Source organism: Mobula birostris, chromosome 11, assembly GCF_030028105.1.
Source record: "Mobula birostris isolate sMobBir1 chromosome 11, sMobBir1.hap1, whole genome shotgun sequence".
Taxonomy (NCBI): domain Eukaryota; kingdom Metazoa; phylum Chordata; class Chondrichthyes; order Myliobatiformes; family Myliobatidae; genus Mobula; species Mobula birostris.
In genome coordinates, this window is record NC_092380.1 from 90339702 (window position 1) to 90355397 (window position 15696).

The window sequence follows — 15696 nt, forward strand, 5'->3', positions numbered from 1 at the left end:
CTTGGATTTCAATCCGAATCTATTGGTACTGCGGGACAATCACAATCACAGTCAAAGTCAGGGATTGTCTTGATGGTCTATTGAAGCAGACATTTACGTACAAACGTGTAAATCAACTCAAAAGTACAGCATAGCAAACCATTTACTGAAATGTATTACGTATTTTTACTCTATCACCTTTGATAGGATAATGCCGAATTGCACTTTAATCGTTGTAAACAGTAAACATATAGCTTTAAAAGTTCTAGCAATACTTTTACTTTCACTGTTTGATTTTCGAACGAGGAAGTTCATTGACGTGTAGTTAAACTCGGAACTCTGACTAGCTTAGATATGAGTTAACGGAATAGATAATGCCCAACATGTTATCAATGTAAGAGTCTACAAGGTTTGCAAAGTTCGCTACTCCACTGTATTCTATGCATTTTCATACACAGCTGGGGCCCAGTTTATAACTTGTTGCATAAATCCCCGTGAAAAAAAATCAAAGCGTTTACTTACCGGAGATTGGGCTGTTCCTGGCAAAAGTAGAAACTTTTTCTGCTTTTCTTAGTCTTCGTTTTCCACACGTTAAAATTGACATGACAAACTATGATCAGTGGCGTTGACAGTGTCGATTATTGCATGTTCAAGATTCACGTATTATACAGATCGATATTAATCAAGCCGACATAAGTAAACTTCGTACACTTCCATTTATCTTTATTCCTGTTGTAAATGAACAGCGTCGCCATTCTATTGCGCGCGGTGATAGATTTGATTACCGGAGTTATCAGGCCATCTCCATTAAGCAGGCCGAAGATTAAGTGATTGTGAAAGTAAACGGATATTATAGCCATCTCTCAGTGAAGTGTTCTCGTCAGTGATTGAATTAATAGAGCTACATCAAAGGCAACATCTCTCTCGTTAAAGTGTGCGAGGCAAAGCAAGTGAGGAAGTTAACCTGTACCCAGCTCTGATGTGATAGTCCGCTGAAGCAAGCCCTTACATGGTATCCGTTTATTTCTCAGTCCTCAAGCGGATTGGTATGTTTTCCCACCTCAAAGTCTTTTGATCATTGCAAGTGGGTAAAAGGAACTTAATTGACTTCTCATCACATGCTTTCCAAAATATCATCGTCGAAAATTATTTAACGTCTAACTAGATTTATTTAAAAACAAAATGATAATTTACATTATTCTTAAAATATCGACAGTGACAGGGCTCATTGACAATATAGTTAATGCAATATTGAAATAGAAGCCTTTTGTTATATACTCGGATTTAACTCTGGCATCGCTGAACAATTCGGTTAAATATTTAACCAATCTTTTTTAAAGCAGATTATCTGGTTGACAACTTTAATGTAATGTAGAACAGTGCTCATTTGAAAATGAGGTTCTCAGATTTAAGCAAAATGTAGTTTATCCACTGCTTGCAATGTTCCGTCTGCGCGTATTCTGGAGGAAATAGAAATTACATCCTTTGTTCCATTGCCTGTAGGTTTGGTTTCAGAACAGAAGAGCTAAATGGAGGAAGAGAGAACGCTTTGGGCAGATGCAACAAGTTCGGAGTCACTTCTCCACTGCCTATGAACTACCCATTTTAACCAGGGAGAACTATGCACAGGTAGGCATCGCGCACGTTGTTTGAAATCAGTTATAAATTCTAAGGATACCGAATACACCCGATTGTCGGGTAACAACTGCATCAACGATATGTGACACTGATATGAATTAGGTTGAATGCTATTTAACTCCTTTTAATAAATCAATTATGCGAAGTGCTGAAATGCTACTTTTTTCTCTAGCTTTAATGTGTTTAATTCTGCACTAGCTTCAAAGTTCAATAATGTCGCATCTGGTACAAAAACTATCGAATTTCCTCTTGGAGCAGCAGCATGCCACAATTCATCATCTGCTCAGAACGGAATCTGCAAAATCCGAAACTTCTTCAGAATTGAGGGAAACAAATAATTATGAATGACAAAGTTTGGATTTCGCGTTGAGGTTATTTGTGCTGGGGAATGGTTATTACGGGTCTGAAAACTTCAAGTGGTTCATTACTGGGAATAGTATACACCAGATGTTGAATAAAATCAGATCCGTTGTGTTCTAATAATTCCACTACATGTATTCTTTATTTCATAAGCAACTCCAAGTAAACATTGTTTCAATTTATTCATTTCCACAAATTCACCGAATGAAGGGCGCACCTCTTACTCACAAATTCCCCAAACCGAACATACCTGTCTCCTTACCCTCACCACCTACTCCCTCCACAAACATCCAACTTCATAACTGGGAAATTCTGAGCTGCTGCTCGCTTGATAGTTAATTGCACATGTAACTACCCCTTTACTGTCAGTAAACCAGCAGTGGTTTTCCTTCAAGATTAGACGAGAATTTTTAAATTGTCTTTGTTTTCTTAACATAGGGTATGGTTATACTAACGCAAATCTGTGGTAATTATGTCTGGATGCTCTCGGAAACATAATGGTAAACACAAGAGATTCTGCAGATGTTGGAAATCCAGAGCAACACATAGAAAATGCTGGAGGAACTCAGCAAGCGAGGTAGCATTCCTGGAAAGGAATAAACAGTCAACGTTTCAGGAGGAGAGACCCTTCATCAGGATTAGAAGGTCTTGGTGTGAAACGTCAACTGTTTATTCATTTCAGTAAGTACATAATAGAGCAGGTTAGGCTAGAGTTTCATTGTGTCCTTATGTAAACTTTTATATGGTGATCGCTTAGGTTACAAGTGTACATTGTACTCTGCTATTCAAATATATAGTTTTATGATGACATCATGATCACCTTTATGAACTTTTATGCATGGAGCATCTGAATTTATGTCCTGCTCTTGTGGCTTCACTTGTGTCTAGGCCAAATGGTTCAGTTAATGCTGATGGAACACTGCCACATCTAAGATGCATTTTTTTTTCGTAGAGGCATTGAAAACCCATCTGCTTATTTAGCTGGGCTAAGACAATCCAATCATGAAGCAAAGGAATTCTCCTGAATACCCAGGCAAATATTCATCCCTCATATTTCACTCTTTGCAGGAGCTTTTGCACAAATTGGCTGTTGAATTTCCTGAACTGCAAAATCTACTGTACTTCAAAAAGTACTTAATTAGCTGTAACCTCAGAGTGAAAGACAACATATTCAGATCTTTGTTTCTTCAGCTTTGAAATCTTGGCATAAAACAACATTAATCATAGGTCATACATCATTGCAGATTAAAAGAAAAACAATTTTCACTACTTCTGTACAAATATCTTTACACTCTATCTCCTATTTAGCATGTCTACAAAGACTATTCTTTTTCAAACCATTTTCTCAAATGCAGTGTACTATAAGTGGCTACAAATTGTGGCTCACTTTTTGTTGAAAGACTTAGCCATGAGGTGACTAATCAAGAATTCCCAAGATGACTGGAGTAAAACTTATTTTTAAAAAAAGTACTTATAATTTAAATTTTGATGATTTCATATGGGATAATGGCTGAGAAATCTGGGCAAGATGACTGAATATTAACTTTAATTCTCAATACTTAACATTGCTTAAATTTTAGTCATACATATGTTTTGAATTAGAAAATATACTCAAATGTGTATAGTTAGAATTATTTTATTTCTACAATAGTAATTAAAGACAGACATTGAAAATAATATAAATAACGCATAGAAAATACTCTTGAGAAGTTTAAAGGAATGTTGCGAGATTGGGAATCACCGCCATAACTAGCAATACATTAGCTGAGAAAAACTGTTTTAAATGACTTTTAACCGTGTCATAATAACAAAAAACTTGTTTACACTTGTGTGCACTTCAGTAGCTAATATTATTGAATCAGGGCAGTTACTGCACATTATTTGTCCCTTTTCTTAGGTATTTCATCTAGAACAATGTAATCCCTAAGAATGTTAGAAATTTAAATGTCAAGATTAACTGCACTGCAACTCTTTAAGATTAAAAATGTTTACAAAACCAACAACTCAAGGGCCCAAAGCCTTTGCAAAAACACTCTGCAGATGCTGAAAATCAAACATATAAAAAACACAAAATGCTGGAAATATGCAGTACCTCAGTGGGCTGAAAAAGAGTTAAGAATTCAGATCAATTAAGGTCTTGGAGCAATAATTATTGCTCCCTCCTTAGATGCTGACCAGTTTGCTGTATAATCCATTTTAATTTGTATTCCTATATGATTTTATTATTTCATTTGTTTCCTTTCCCAATTACACAATATTACAGAGTAGCCAACATTTCACTGCACTTATGCAACTTTTACAGATAAGGCTATCTTTCAGATCATTGTGGTGTTAAGCTCAGGCTGAACTAAAGTAATTGCTTTTGATAAGTTTTACTTTTTCATAGAGTCTATCCATTAATAAAAATTACATTTTGTTCAAATACATTTTTTAGTTATAGCTTAACAGGAGCCTTACAAAATAAAGCAAGACTTTTGCATTCAAACTATTTCAATAGTTTCAAGCTAAATTAAGAGACTAAATGTAGCTTGAGATTCAATTTTACCTTTAGAATGACAACTTTTTAAAAAAAATTCCATTTGATACTGTAGTCAAACGGTGCTAGATTTTCGCTTCTATGGAATCTCCCACCTGCACTATCAGCTTTGAGCTTGCAATATCAGTGTTATTGCAAGTGAAACCACTTGCAATACTAGCTTGGTTTATTATTTTTTTCTGCTAATATTATTGGTAAAAATCATTGATACACTTTCTGTAAGTTCTTCTTAGTGAGTTCAATGGTTCAAAATTATAGACGGTGCAAGTGCAATTTTATAATTTGAATGCAAAACAATGTATGTGGTCTGGCTCTCTCATAATTTGGGGATAGTGCAATAGTTGTCCAACTCTAAAGAGAAACTGAATGAGGCACCAGGAGAAGGAAATCTCAGCCAGCTTAGCTTTTGACACAATTTACTGATTTTTCAGGTGAAGTTGATTACAATTCACACCCACATTAAAGGGATCATTCAAAAATAAAATCCAATCAAAAACTCTCATGATTAAATATGCAGCAGGAACCCATTATGATGTGACATACTAGGCAATGAAACTCCATTATGATATTGCCTGTATTGATGCAAATTTGGCTCAAGGTTAATGTGGATGTTGTAGGTGTGTGTGGATCAGGAAATTATAGGTATAATCTCAGTATTTTATTTTCACTCCAATTTATAGCACAAAATTTTGTGATAGTCAGTATTTCTTCCTTTATGATTTGCTTAACTAGGCACCAACTGCAGAAATTTCATTTACTCTAATTTGAGAGCTGCGGTTTGGCTTTAAATCAGCAGATACAGGGTTGGATGGTTCCAGCTGGAGATCAAATTCAACTGATGCAGGCACACTCACACATGGAAGGCCTGTTTTTACCAGGGTATCAGCATAAAATAGGTTGTAAAATAGCATAACATTTGAGAATGATTCTCAAATTTTAAATGCAAAATACATAAGGTGGAGGTTAAGAATTTTCAATTTGCATTAATTTGGGCTATTTCTTCAATATTTATCAACATTTAGCAAAATAAGGCATTTCTTATGATTTAAAAAGCAGTCAGGAAATATATTGACTATCAGGCTGTATAAAGTGCAACAAAATCAAATTAAATCATAATAATTACAGGTTAATTCAGTATTTATCTAAATCATTTTCTTTCATGCAATTGTGATGACTTTTTTCCCAATTTCATTTTGGTCCTGGTTTTAATTTTGATTTTTTACATCTCGATCATAGAGTTAGAAACAGGTCCTTCAGCCCACCTACTCTTTACTGAACTGTTATTTTGCCTAGTCCCATAAACCTACATCTGGAGCATTGGCCTCCGTATCCCTTACATCCAGGTACTTATCCAAACTTCCTAAATGTTGTAATTGAACTCACATCCACCACTTTTGCTAGCAGCTTGTTCCACACTCAAACACCCTCTGAGTGAAGGGGCTCCCTGTCAAGTTCCCATTACGTATTTTATCTTTCAAACTTAACCTATGACCTCTAATGACCTAATGGCCTTCTCCCGGTGCAGCCTCCTCTACATCGGTGAAACCCGACGCAGACTGGGGGACCGCTTCATTGAGCACCTCCGCTCCGTCTGCCAAAACAGACAGGATCTCCCAGTAGTCACCCACTTCAACTCTGCTTCCCACCCCCATTCAGGTATGTCCATACATGGCCTCCTCTACTGCCATGATGAGGCTAAACTCAGGTTGGAGGAGCAACACCTCATATACCGTCTAGGTAGTCTCCAGCCCCTTGGTGCGAACATAGAATTCTCCAACTTCCGGTAATTCCCTCCCCCTCTCTTCCCCTATCCCTATGTCACTCTGCCCCCTCCCCCAGCTGCCTATCACCTCCCTCATGGTTCTGCCTCCTTCTACTACCCATTGTATTTTCCCCTATTCTTTCTTCACCTTTCCTGCCTATCACCTCCCTGCCTCCCCTCCCCCACCCCTTTATCTTTCCCCTTACTGGTTTTTCACCTGGAATCTACCAGCCTTCTCCTTCCCATCCTCCCCTCATCTTCTTTATAGGGCCTCTGCCCCTTCCCTCTACAGTCCTGACGAAGGGTTCCGGCCCGAAACGTCGACCGATCTTTTCCACGGATGCTGCCCGACCTGCTGAGTTCCTCCAGCGTGTTGTGAGTGTTGCTTTGACCCCAGCATCTGCAGATTATTTTGTGTTTATGACCTCTAATTTTAGTCTCATCCAACCTTAGTAGACAAAGCCTGCTTGTGTTAACCCTATTTATATCCCTCCTAATTTTTAGACCTCTTTCAAATCTCTCCTCATTCTCCTACACTTCAGGGAATAAAGTCCTAATATATTCAACTTTTCCTTTTAACTCAGGCACCTCCTGGCAACATCCAACATCAATGCTATTGAATTGAGTTGTCCTCCGATCATGGCAATCCATTTGCAACTGTCTCCTTGTATGGTGACAAAGCATTTGCAAATGGATTGCCAAGGTTGGAGAACAACACAACCCAACCATCAACCACACAAGCTACACATTTTCTGAGTTACTTCTATCAATGCCTTTGCTACTGGTATCCCACAAACAATAGGGATTGGTCACTTCTACGTGAAATCTTTAAAGGTTATCAAAATGGCATTTTCCCAACAAAACATATATGCAAGCTCAGTTGGTATAAAATTTATGTCTAGCACAAAATTTTTGATGATTAAACTAAAGAAAAGTTTTTGGTGGATGTTTTCTCACTCTATTTTAATTGGATAAAATCAAGATTTCAGTCGTAAATATCAACAAGCCAAGACTGATCCTGTCGATAAAAAGAGCAAAACTTCTATTTCAAACAAGAAAGATGAGTTACTGCCAATGCACTAACTTCACATTACTTGAAGAGGTGCACTGATAGTTAAGTTTAATTAATTTTATATCATTGCAGAATTGTAATACCAGTTGAGAAATGAATCATAACATGCCTACGGTATTGGGCAACCAAGATGTTAACAGCCTTCAATTGACCAACATAATTATTTTCCTACCTTCTTTGAATCTGCGAATCTTACAGCTTTCCCATATAACTATCAATGATGAAATAATCAATTGAAACCAATTTAATGGCACATATTCTAGATTCTACTGTTATTTAAACTAGTCTGAACATATCACCATTGAATACTTCTAAATATCCAATTTACTTTTTGTTCAAACAGAACCGTTATTAACTATTTGGGAAATTTGAGCAAAAATTAACATTATTGTTAAAATCAAATTTACCTTGAGTAAATCATTCAAATGCTTGCAGGAAATTATTACCAAAGAAATACCTAGAGCTATTTGTGCTAGATAATTACTACACATTGATTTTGAGCAGCATTTTTTAAAAACCAGGTGAAGAATATTTCACTAGCTTGATCTGAACACTGGAGGTTTCCAAAAGTAAAACAGAATCAAAAGACCAGTGGAGTAGATTTGTGAAGTGAGACCTAGACAATGGGGAATATGATTTTATATTTAAAGGGTGGTGCCTCTCAACCCTAGCAACTTGCACTTAATCCCAATTTCTGGCACTTTTTTTGGAATTTGTAACCAATTTCCTTCAATATTCCAAAGTTGTGCAAGTTGACAGATTAATTAGCCAATGTAAACTGCTTTGTGTATGCAGGGGAGTATTGAAATCTGGGTGTGTGGTGGAGTCAACGGGAATTTGGGTGAATATAATGACAGTTGTGTCAATGCATGTTTGCTAATCAGTATGGATTTGGAGGGCCAAAGCCTCTTTTTTTCTATGCTACGTCAGACTCCATGACACTTCAGATATTACTATAAAACAACAAGACATATTCTCAATGGGTCAGGCAGTATCTATGGAACTGAATAATTAAGAGACTGATGAAGTATTTCAACCCTGATGCGTCCACTGTTTATTCATTCTCATAGTGTTCTTAGGGTATTATTTCTCTTAATCATATTTCCCTCACTATAAAAATTTTTCAATTTAAGATTTTGACATCCAATGACAGAAGAAAAAATTGTTTGGAATCAGTTAATGGCTTTGATGCCCGTCAGAAATATCACTCAGTTCAATCTAATGCATTAGAAGCTATCAACCCATAGTAATTAAACTTTTTCCAAGATGTGCATTGACTTGGTTGATAGCAGAGTCCGGGGTTAGCAGAGTTAGAGTAAAGAATTTTTATTTTGTTTAAGGGGCCAACTATTTTATCAAGTTATTTGAGCAGGTTGACTGTCTGACATGCTCATGGTGATAACATGGGCTATTTTAAAAGTGGCATCAACATTTTGGGTGCAGAATTTAAACAGCAAATCCCAGTTAGATGTCTGAAGCAAGATAAGCTATAGAAGGAATGAATCAAAGAGGGAAATATGGTCCATATTTTCAGATTGTTTAAAATCATTTCAATTGAATAAACAGATGAAAATGACCTTAATGGGAATGTTTATATAAGACAGCATTTAAGTAAATGCAAGGATTGAGGGAAAATGGTACGAATTTTAGGTACAATGAACTTACCTTATTGTAAAATGGTCTAAACTGAGATTGATTGGAAATGCTATTAAAATGTCTGTAGGAACTTTATTTTTCCAGTGAGGTAGATAATTATAAAATACATTATAATTTAGCACATGACTGACACTTAAGAAGGTGACTTGATGCTTTGTCTACAGAATACTCATCTTAATTCATTTAATAAATTGTTTTAAAATAAATTGCTTGAAATAGTTCTATTATACAAGTTGAGAAGCCTATCGAACATCATTATTATTACTTATACTTACTTTCTACTTTATTGTCGCCAAACAATTGGTACTAGAACGTAAATCATCACAGTGATATTTGATTTTGCGCTTCCCACTCCCTGGATTACAAATATTAAATATTAAAAATAATTAAAATTATTAAATATTAAACATTTAAATTATAAATCATAAATAGAAAATAGAAAAATGGAAAGTAAGGTAGTGCAAAAAAACCGAGAGGCAGGACCGGATATTTGGAGGGTACGGCCCAGATCCGGGTCAGGATCCGTTCAGCAGTCTTGTCATAGTTGGAAAGAAGCTGTTCCCAAATCTGGCCGTATGAGTCTTCAAGCTCCTGAGCCTTCTCCCGGAGGGAAGAGGGATGAAAAGTGTGTTGGCTGGGTGGGTCGTGTCCTTGATTATCCTGGCAGCACTGCTCCAACAGCATGCGGTGTAAAGTGAGTCCAAGGATGGAAGATTGATTTGTGTGATGTGCTGTGTCGTGTTCATAATCTTCTGCAGCTTCTTTCGGTCTTGGACAGGACAGCTTCCATACCAGGTTGTGATGCACCCTAGAAGAATGCTTTCTACGGTGCATCTATAAAAAGTAGTGAGAGTTTTACAGGACAGGCCAAATTTCTTTAGTTCTCTCAGGAAGTAAAGGCGCTGGTGGGCCTTCTTGGAAGTGAACTCTGCTTGGTTGGACCAAGTCAAGTCATTTGTGATACTGACCCCGAGGAACTTAAAGCTTTTGACCTGTTCCATTTGCACACCACCGATGTAAATTGGGTCATACGGTCCGCTACTCCTTCTGAAGTCAACAACCAATTCCTTCATCTTGCTGATTTTGAGGGATAAGTTATTGTTTTCGCACCATGCCACAAGGTTCTTAATTTCCTCTCTGTACTCAACCTCATCATTACCCGAGATACGGCCTACAATTGTTGTGTCATCAGCAAACTTATATATTGGGTTCAATGGAAACTTGGCTACACAATCATGGGTGTACAGTGAGTACATCAGGGGGCTGAGTACACAGCCTTGTGGGGCACCAGCGCTCAGAGTGATTGTAGAGGAGAGCTTGTCCCCTATTTTTGCAGCCTGGGTCCTGTCTGTGAGGAAGTTGAAGATCCAGCTGCAGATCTGAGTGCTAAGGCCCAGGTTCTGGAGCTTAGGAATCAGTTTATCTGGAATGATGGTATTAAAGGCAGAGCTGTAGTCAATGAAAAGGAGCCTTACGTATGCGTCTTTATTCTCCAGGTGTTCTAAGGAGGAATGTAGACCTTCTTAAAACACAAGGGGATTTTAGACTGAAGCAAGGAGGAGCTAAAGATGTCAGCAAACACTCCAGCTAGCTCGCTTGCACAGGCCTGGAGAACCCGTCCTGGGATGCCATCTGGGCCCGTCGCCTTCCTTGGATTTATCTTCAGGAAGGCCTTTCTAACGTCCTCCTCGGTGATGATGAATCTCGATACCACCAGGTCCGGTTCATCCGGAGGGAGCGGGATGCTCCTCTTCTGTTCGAATCTTGCGTAGAATACATTAAGTTTGTCAGGAAGAGAAGCGCCACAGTTATTGATATTCCCAGCCTTTTCTTTGTGCCCAGTGATTTCATTTAGACCCTGCCATAGTCTACTGGCATCCTTTTGGTTAGCCTGGTCTTCCAACTTGGCTCGATATTGCCTCTTGGCACCCTTAATGGCTTTCCAGAGTTCACGCCTGGATTCCGTGTAGTGACTGGTATCCCCGGACCTAAAGCTGCAGCTCTAGCATTTAAAAGGGATTTGACCTCATAATTCATCCAAGGTTTCCAGTTAGGGAATACCCGGATCGTCTTGAGAGACACACAGTCCTCCGTGCATTTCCAAATAAAGTCCGTGACAGCTGAGGCATACTCATCGAGGTTAGTTGCCGAGTCCTTGAATACTAACCAGTCCACCTATTCAAAGCAGTCATGGAGGACCTCACTTGTTTCCTCCGTCCAACGCGCACCACTTTTGACACCGTGACCTCCTGCTTCAGTTTCTGTTTGTAAGCCGAGAAGAGGAGTACGGCCTGATGGTCTGATTTTCAGAAGTGAGATTGTGGGATGGAACAGTAGGCATCCTTGACTGCTGTGTACCAGTGGTCAAGTATATTCGGGCCTCTAGTGGGGCAAAAGACATGTTGGTATAACTTTGGCAGTGCCTTTCTGAGGTTGGCCTGGTTAAAGTCTCCGGCTGTAATGAGCAAAGCCTCCGGATACCTGGTCTCAAGTTCACTGATGTTGGCATATAGTATGTTCAGAGCACACTCCACATCTGTCTGGGAGGAATGTAGACTGCTGTCAATATGACCGAGGTGAATTCCCATGGCAGATAGTAGGGATGACACATCACCAACAGGTGTTCCAGGTCCGGGCTGCAGGAGCTTGTCAGTGCCACTGTGTCCGAGCACCATGCAGTGTTGATCAGTAGGCAGACACCATCTCCCCTCGTCTTGCCCAAAGATGGCCGTGCGGTCCATCCGATGGATTGAAAATCCCTCCGGTCGGATGGCACAGCTGGGGGTGGCAGGGGAGAGCCAGGTCTCAGTGAAACAGAATACACAGCAGTTCTGCATCTCCCTGCAGTAGGTGAGTCCTCCTTTAAGATCATCCACCTTATTCTATATGGCTTGCACATTTGCTAGTAGGATGGTGGGCACAGGGACCCTGAAGCCCCTCAACTTCAATCCGACCAGCAGCCCAGTTCTTTCCCCATGCTTCCTTGGTAAGTAGTGCATCTTTCCAGGTTTCCATCAATGCAGTGTGTCGTTGTCAGCTCTTTAATGTTGGTGGACGCATCCCACGGGAATTGATCGGTGGGTCACGTTGTCATGTGCTCCGGGTCGGGTCAAGTAACAGGGGAGGCTCTGCTGCCACTTCCAGCTGCCGGGGGCCCGGGCTGTCGATTGGGTGGTGCCCTGAAGCCAACACTTAATTACCTCACTGATATACAAATTAATTCACTGATCAGTTATGTGAAGTCAATCTCTTTGAGATCATCATCCACTGTAGAGAATGGGAATATTGCATTTAGTCAGCAAAGTACTGTATAATTAAGAGGAAGAGCATCTAAGAAATTTAACTAACCCTTACTTTCTTCTTAACCAAATTAATATCTCCAAGGTCAAAGATCACACAGGGAAAAAATATGGCATAGTCAGTTGAAATCAACTTCTGACTATGCCTTTTTTTTCCCCCTCTGTGTACCATACCCAAAATGTGTTACTGCTCTACCTCAATCTCAGTTCCTTTACAGACCCTACTATTAAACAATAATGACGAAGGCATTATTTCTGGTAAAACTTCAATTTTATAACCTATGAAAATTTTTGTTTTAATAAGTATTTTTAATAAAATAATTTTATTTACTTTGGTGGTGACCCCATGACCAGTGGAGTGTATTCTAATAAACTAAAATAATTGTGGTTTTACTACTGTAGTAAGGTCAGTTATCAGCATTTGTAACCATAACACTGAAACTGATAGCAACTTGAGTATTTCCACATGCAGTTTAATACAGAAACCACTTATGTCATTGTCAGTACTTTAGCCTCTCTCTAAAGGTTTAGAATTAGATTTAAAGGAAATCTTTGAGATTTGTTATTTCAGCTAGAATGAACATGCCTTGTTGTAAATAGTTTGAAGATAACTTGTTTTTGTTGGAGGTCCATTTGAATTAACAATTGCTAACCCACAATTTCTAGGTTTTTTTTCCTGTAAACTATGGCTTTCATGTACAAATGTAAAGGATTTAAGTAAAGACTATTATTCTACTCCTAAACAAAATCAAATGCTATGTTCATCTTATTTGTTGTAATCTTTACTTTGAATGTGCAGTGCTTTAAATACGAGCTTAAAGTTGTACTTTTTTTCCACATGGTTTTTGCAGATAGGAATTTCTTCAGTGCGGTTGAGTGTTTAGACAGCTTGATATCAGAGCTGCTGAAGCAAGTGTTATCTTCAACCAACACACAGCAGCAACTAATGCCAGGGAAGAAAATCCATGCCAAATAGATCACTGGATCCTTCTGGGCAGCTCTTATTCGGGTCAGATGATAACTTCACTGACCAGGCATTACTTTACCTTTTCCTTGAATAGTAGGGGCGCTTGCAATTGAGTAATATGGAAAGTCTGATCATATGACCATTGAGGTAAAAGCTGTATTTTTTGAAAGGAAGTTGTATATGAAAGTATGTAGAACAATAGAAATAAACTGGAACTAGGGGTGAATGTTGGAAGTATTAATTTGAGATGCTGTTGATATTTTGAGTTTCCAGCATTCAGAGAATGTTGGAAATTCTCCAACAGTATTAATGGAAAAAAAACAGATAATATTTTAGGTTGATGACATTTCTTGTGACTGGTTGTGGTGAAAGGTCACTAATCTAATAATGAGCCAGTTCTTATGCCAGCACCAACATCATGATATCTCTGCTGCAATCTTGGTTTCCAATATGATGGTGTACCAAGATGGCTTTGTCCTCATGGAGTTCAATGGGCCTGAGCCTGTGCCTGTGCAGAATTAATAGACTTCCCATATGCAAATTTTTAAAATACAACTTTTTCTCCCACATATATACAAGGTTCATATTGAATGATTGTGATATAATAAAAATTACATTAGTAAACTGGTCCTCACTGGCTTTCACTTGTGTTTAGAATGTAGAAAGCTGTCTATGATGAGATATCCCCTACGCTCAACTCTATCACACCACTATGCTGGAAGCCAGGTTTTCCACAGAAGACCAAGCCTGGCGATGCATTGAACTTAATAGCATAGGAAAAGGCAGGGCAATAGAAAACTTGTTGCCTTATTGTTCTGTCTCTACAGATGCTTCTTGACCGACTGATTTTTTCCAGATTTTGTGTTTTTCTTTCAAAATAGACAATCTGAGTAAAGAAACATTACTGCAAATGAAGCCACATCTCTAGTCTTCAAGCAGTATCCAGATCCTATTGCCTATGCCCATGCTGGATCTTTTGTTTTCCTCTTCGACTTAACAGAAAGTCTTTTTGTTCAGATTGCAAGGGGCAGATATAATAATTCACATACTTCCACATCAGTTTAAATTGCTAGTAACTCACACATTGTGCATTTATCAATAGGTGTTGATTTACAGGAGAAATAAATTAGGCATCTTAGAATACCTTTAGAGCCAGGGGTGGCAGAGATGGCATGTGCAAAAATTTTGTTTGCATGCAGTATACAGCGCCAATGCTTGATTCTATACTTATGAAAATGGGGCTCATAATACAAAGATACGTTGTAATTATCTGTATTGACAAATGAAGCAGCGATTGATTCTTTTACAACTCAAGAACAATGAGCTGTTTTCACAAGTCTCGTACCAGCTTGCTGCCATCTAGATAGCTGCGAAAACATATGATGTTGGATGATACATTTTGAAATCTGCACAGAGCTAGTGTACCATCAGTATTTGGATAGTAAATGGTTGGGCCAGTTGCCATTGGCTTTGTTCTCCTCATCTTTTTTCTGTTGTTTGTGAATGAACACTGGATATTCAGTGATAATAATAGTAAATACTGATTGTAGTTCGCTCCTTCATGCATATTCATGTAGGTCATTGTTTTGAATGATGAACTTGGTCAAGTCTAATTATAGGAGTAGCCCTACTGATAAAACTAGTGCTATGTGCATAGCTCCCAAAACCAAATACAAGCCGGATATAAAATATTTGTCATCGTTAGAACATAGAACGTAGAATAGTACAGCACAGTACAGGCCCTTCGGCCCACAATGTTGTGCCGACCCTTAAACCCTGCCTCCCATATAACACCCCCCCACCTTAAATTCCTCCATATACCTGTCTAGCAGTCTCTTAAATTTCACTAATGTATCTGCCTCCACCACTGACTCAGGCAGTGCATTCCACACACCAACCACTCTGTCAGTAAAAAACCTTCCTCTAATATCCCCCTTGAACCTCCCACCCCAGTGCAGCAACAAAAGTCTTACTGAGAGTAAAGTATTTATTTTCTTTTCCTTGACCTTTTATGAATATGTACCAAAGCTTACAACTTTAAGTTCACATACCTCTCAAGGCCATTCAGCCCATTTTCTCCACCATTCAATGATGGTTGATCTATTTTCCCTCTCAACCCCATTCTCCTGCATCCACCCTGTAACCTTTGATGCCCTTAATAATCAAGAACCAATCAACTTCTGCTTTAAAAATACCCAATGGCTCGGCCTCCGTAGACAACGGTAGCAATTAATTCCAGAGATACACCTCCTCTGGCTTAAGAAATTCCTCTTCATTCCCGCTCTACAGGGCTGTCCTTCTTTTCTGAGGCCCTTTTGGTCTCAGACTCTCCCACTAATAGAAAGCTCCTCTCCACATGCTCTGTATCTAGGCCTTTCAAACCTGTAGGGAGTGTCAATGGTGATAAAGGCTCTCACAGTCCGAAAT

General features: G+C 38.7%; 1 protein-coding gene across 1 annotated transcript in view; it reads left to right on the forward strand.

Annotated features, from left to right (window-relative positions):
* alx4a (ALX homeobox 4a) overlaps positions 1–15696 on the forward strand; it is a 40274-nt gene that overhangs the window by 21399 nt on the left and 3179 nt on the right. The window contains exon 3 of the mRNA XM_072273167.1: positions 1483–1608. Within this exon, the coding sequence (XP_072129268.1) occupies positions 1483–1608 (126 nt within the window). The remainder of the gene's footprint in view (positions 1–1482; positions 1609–15696) is intronic.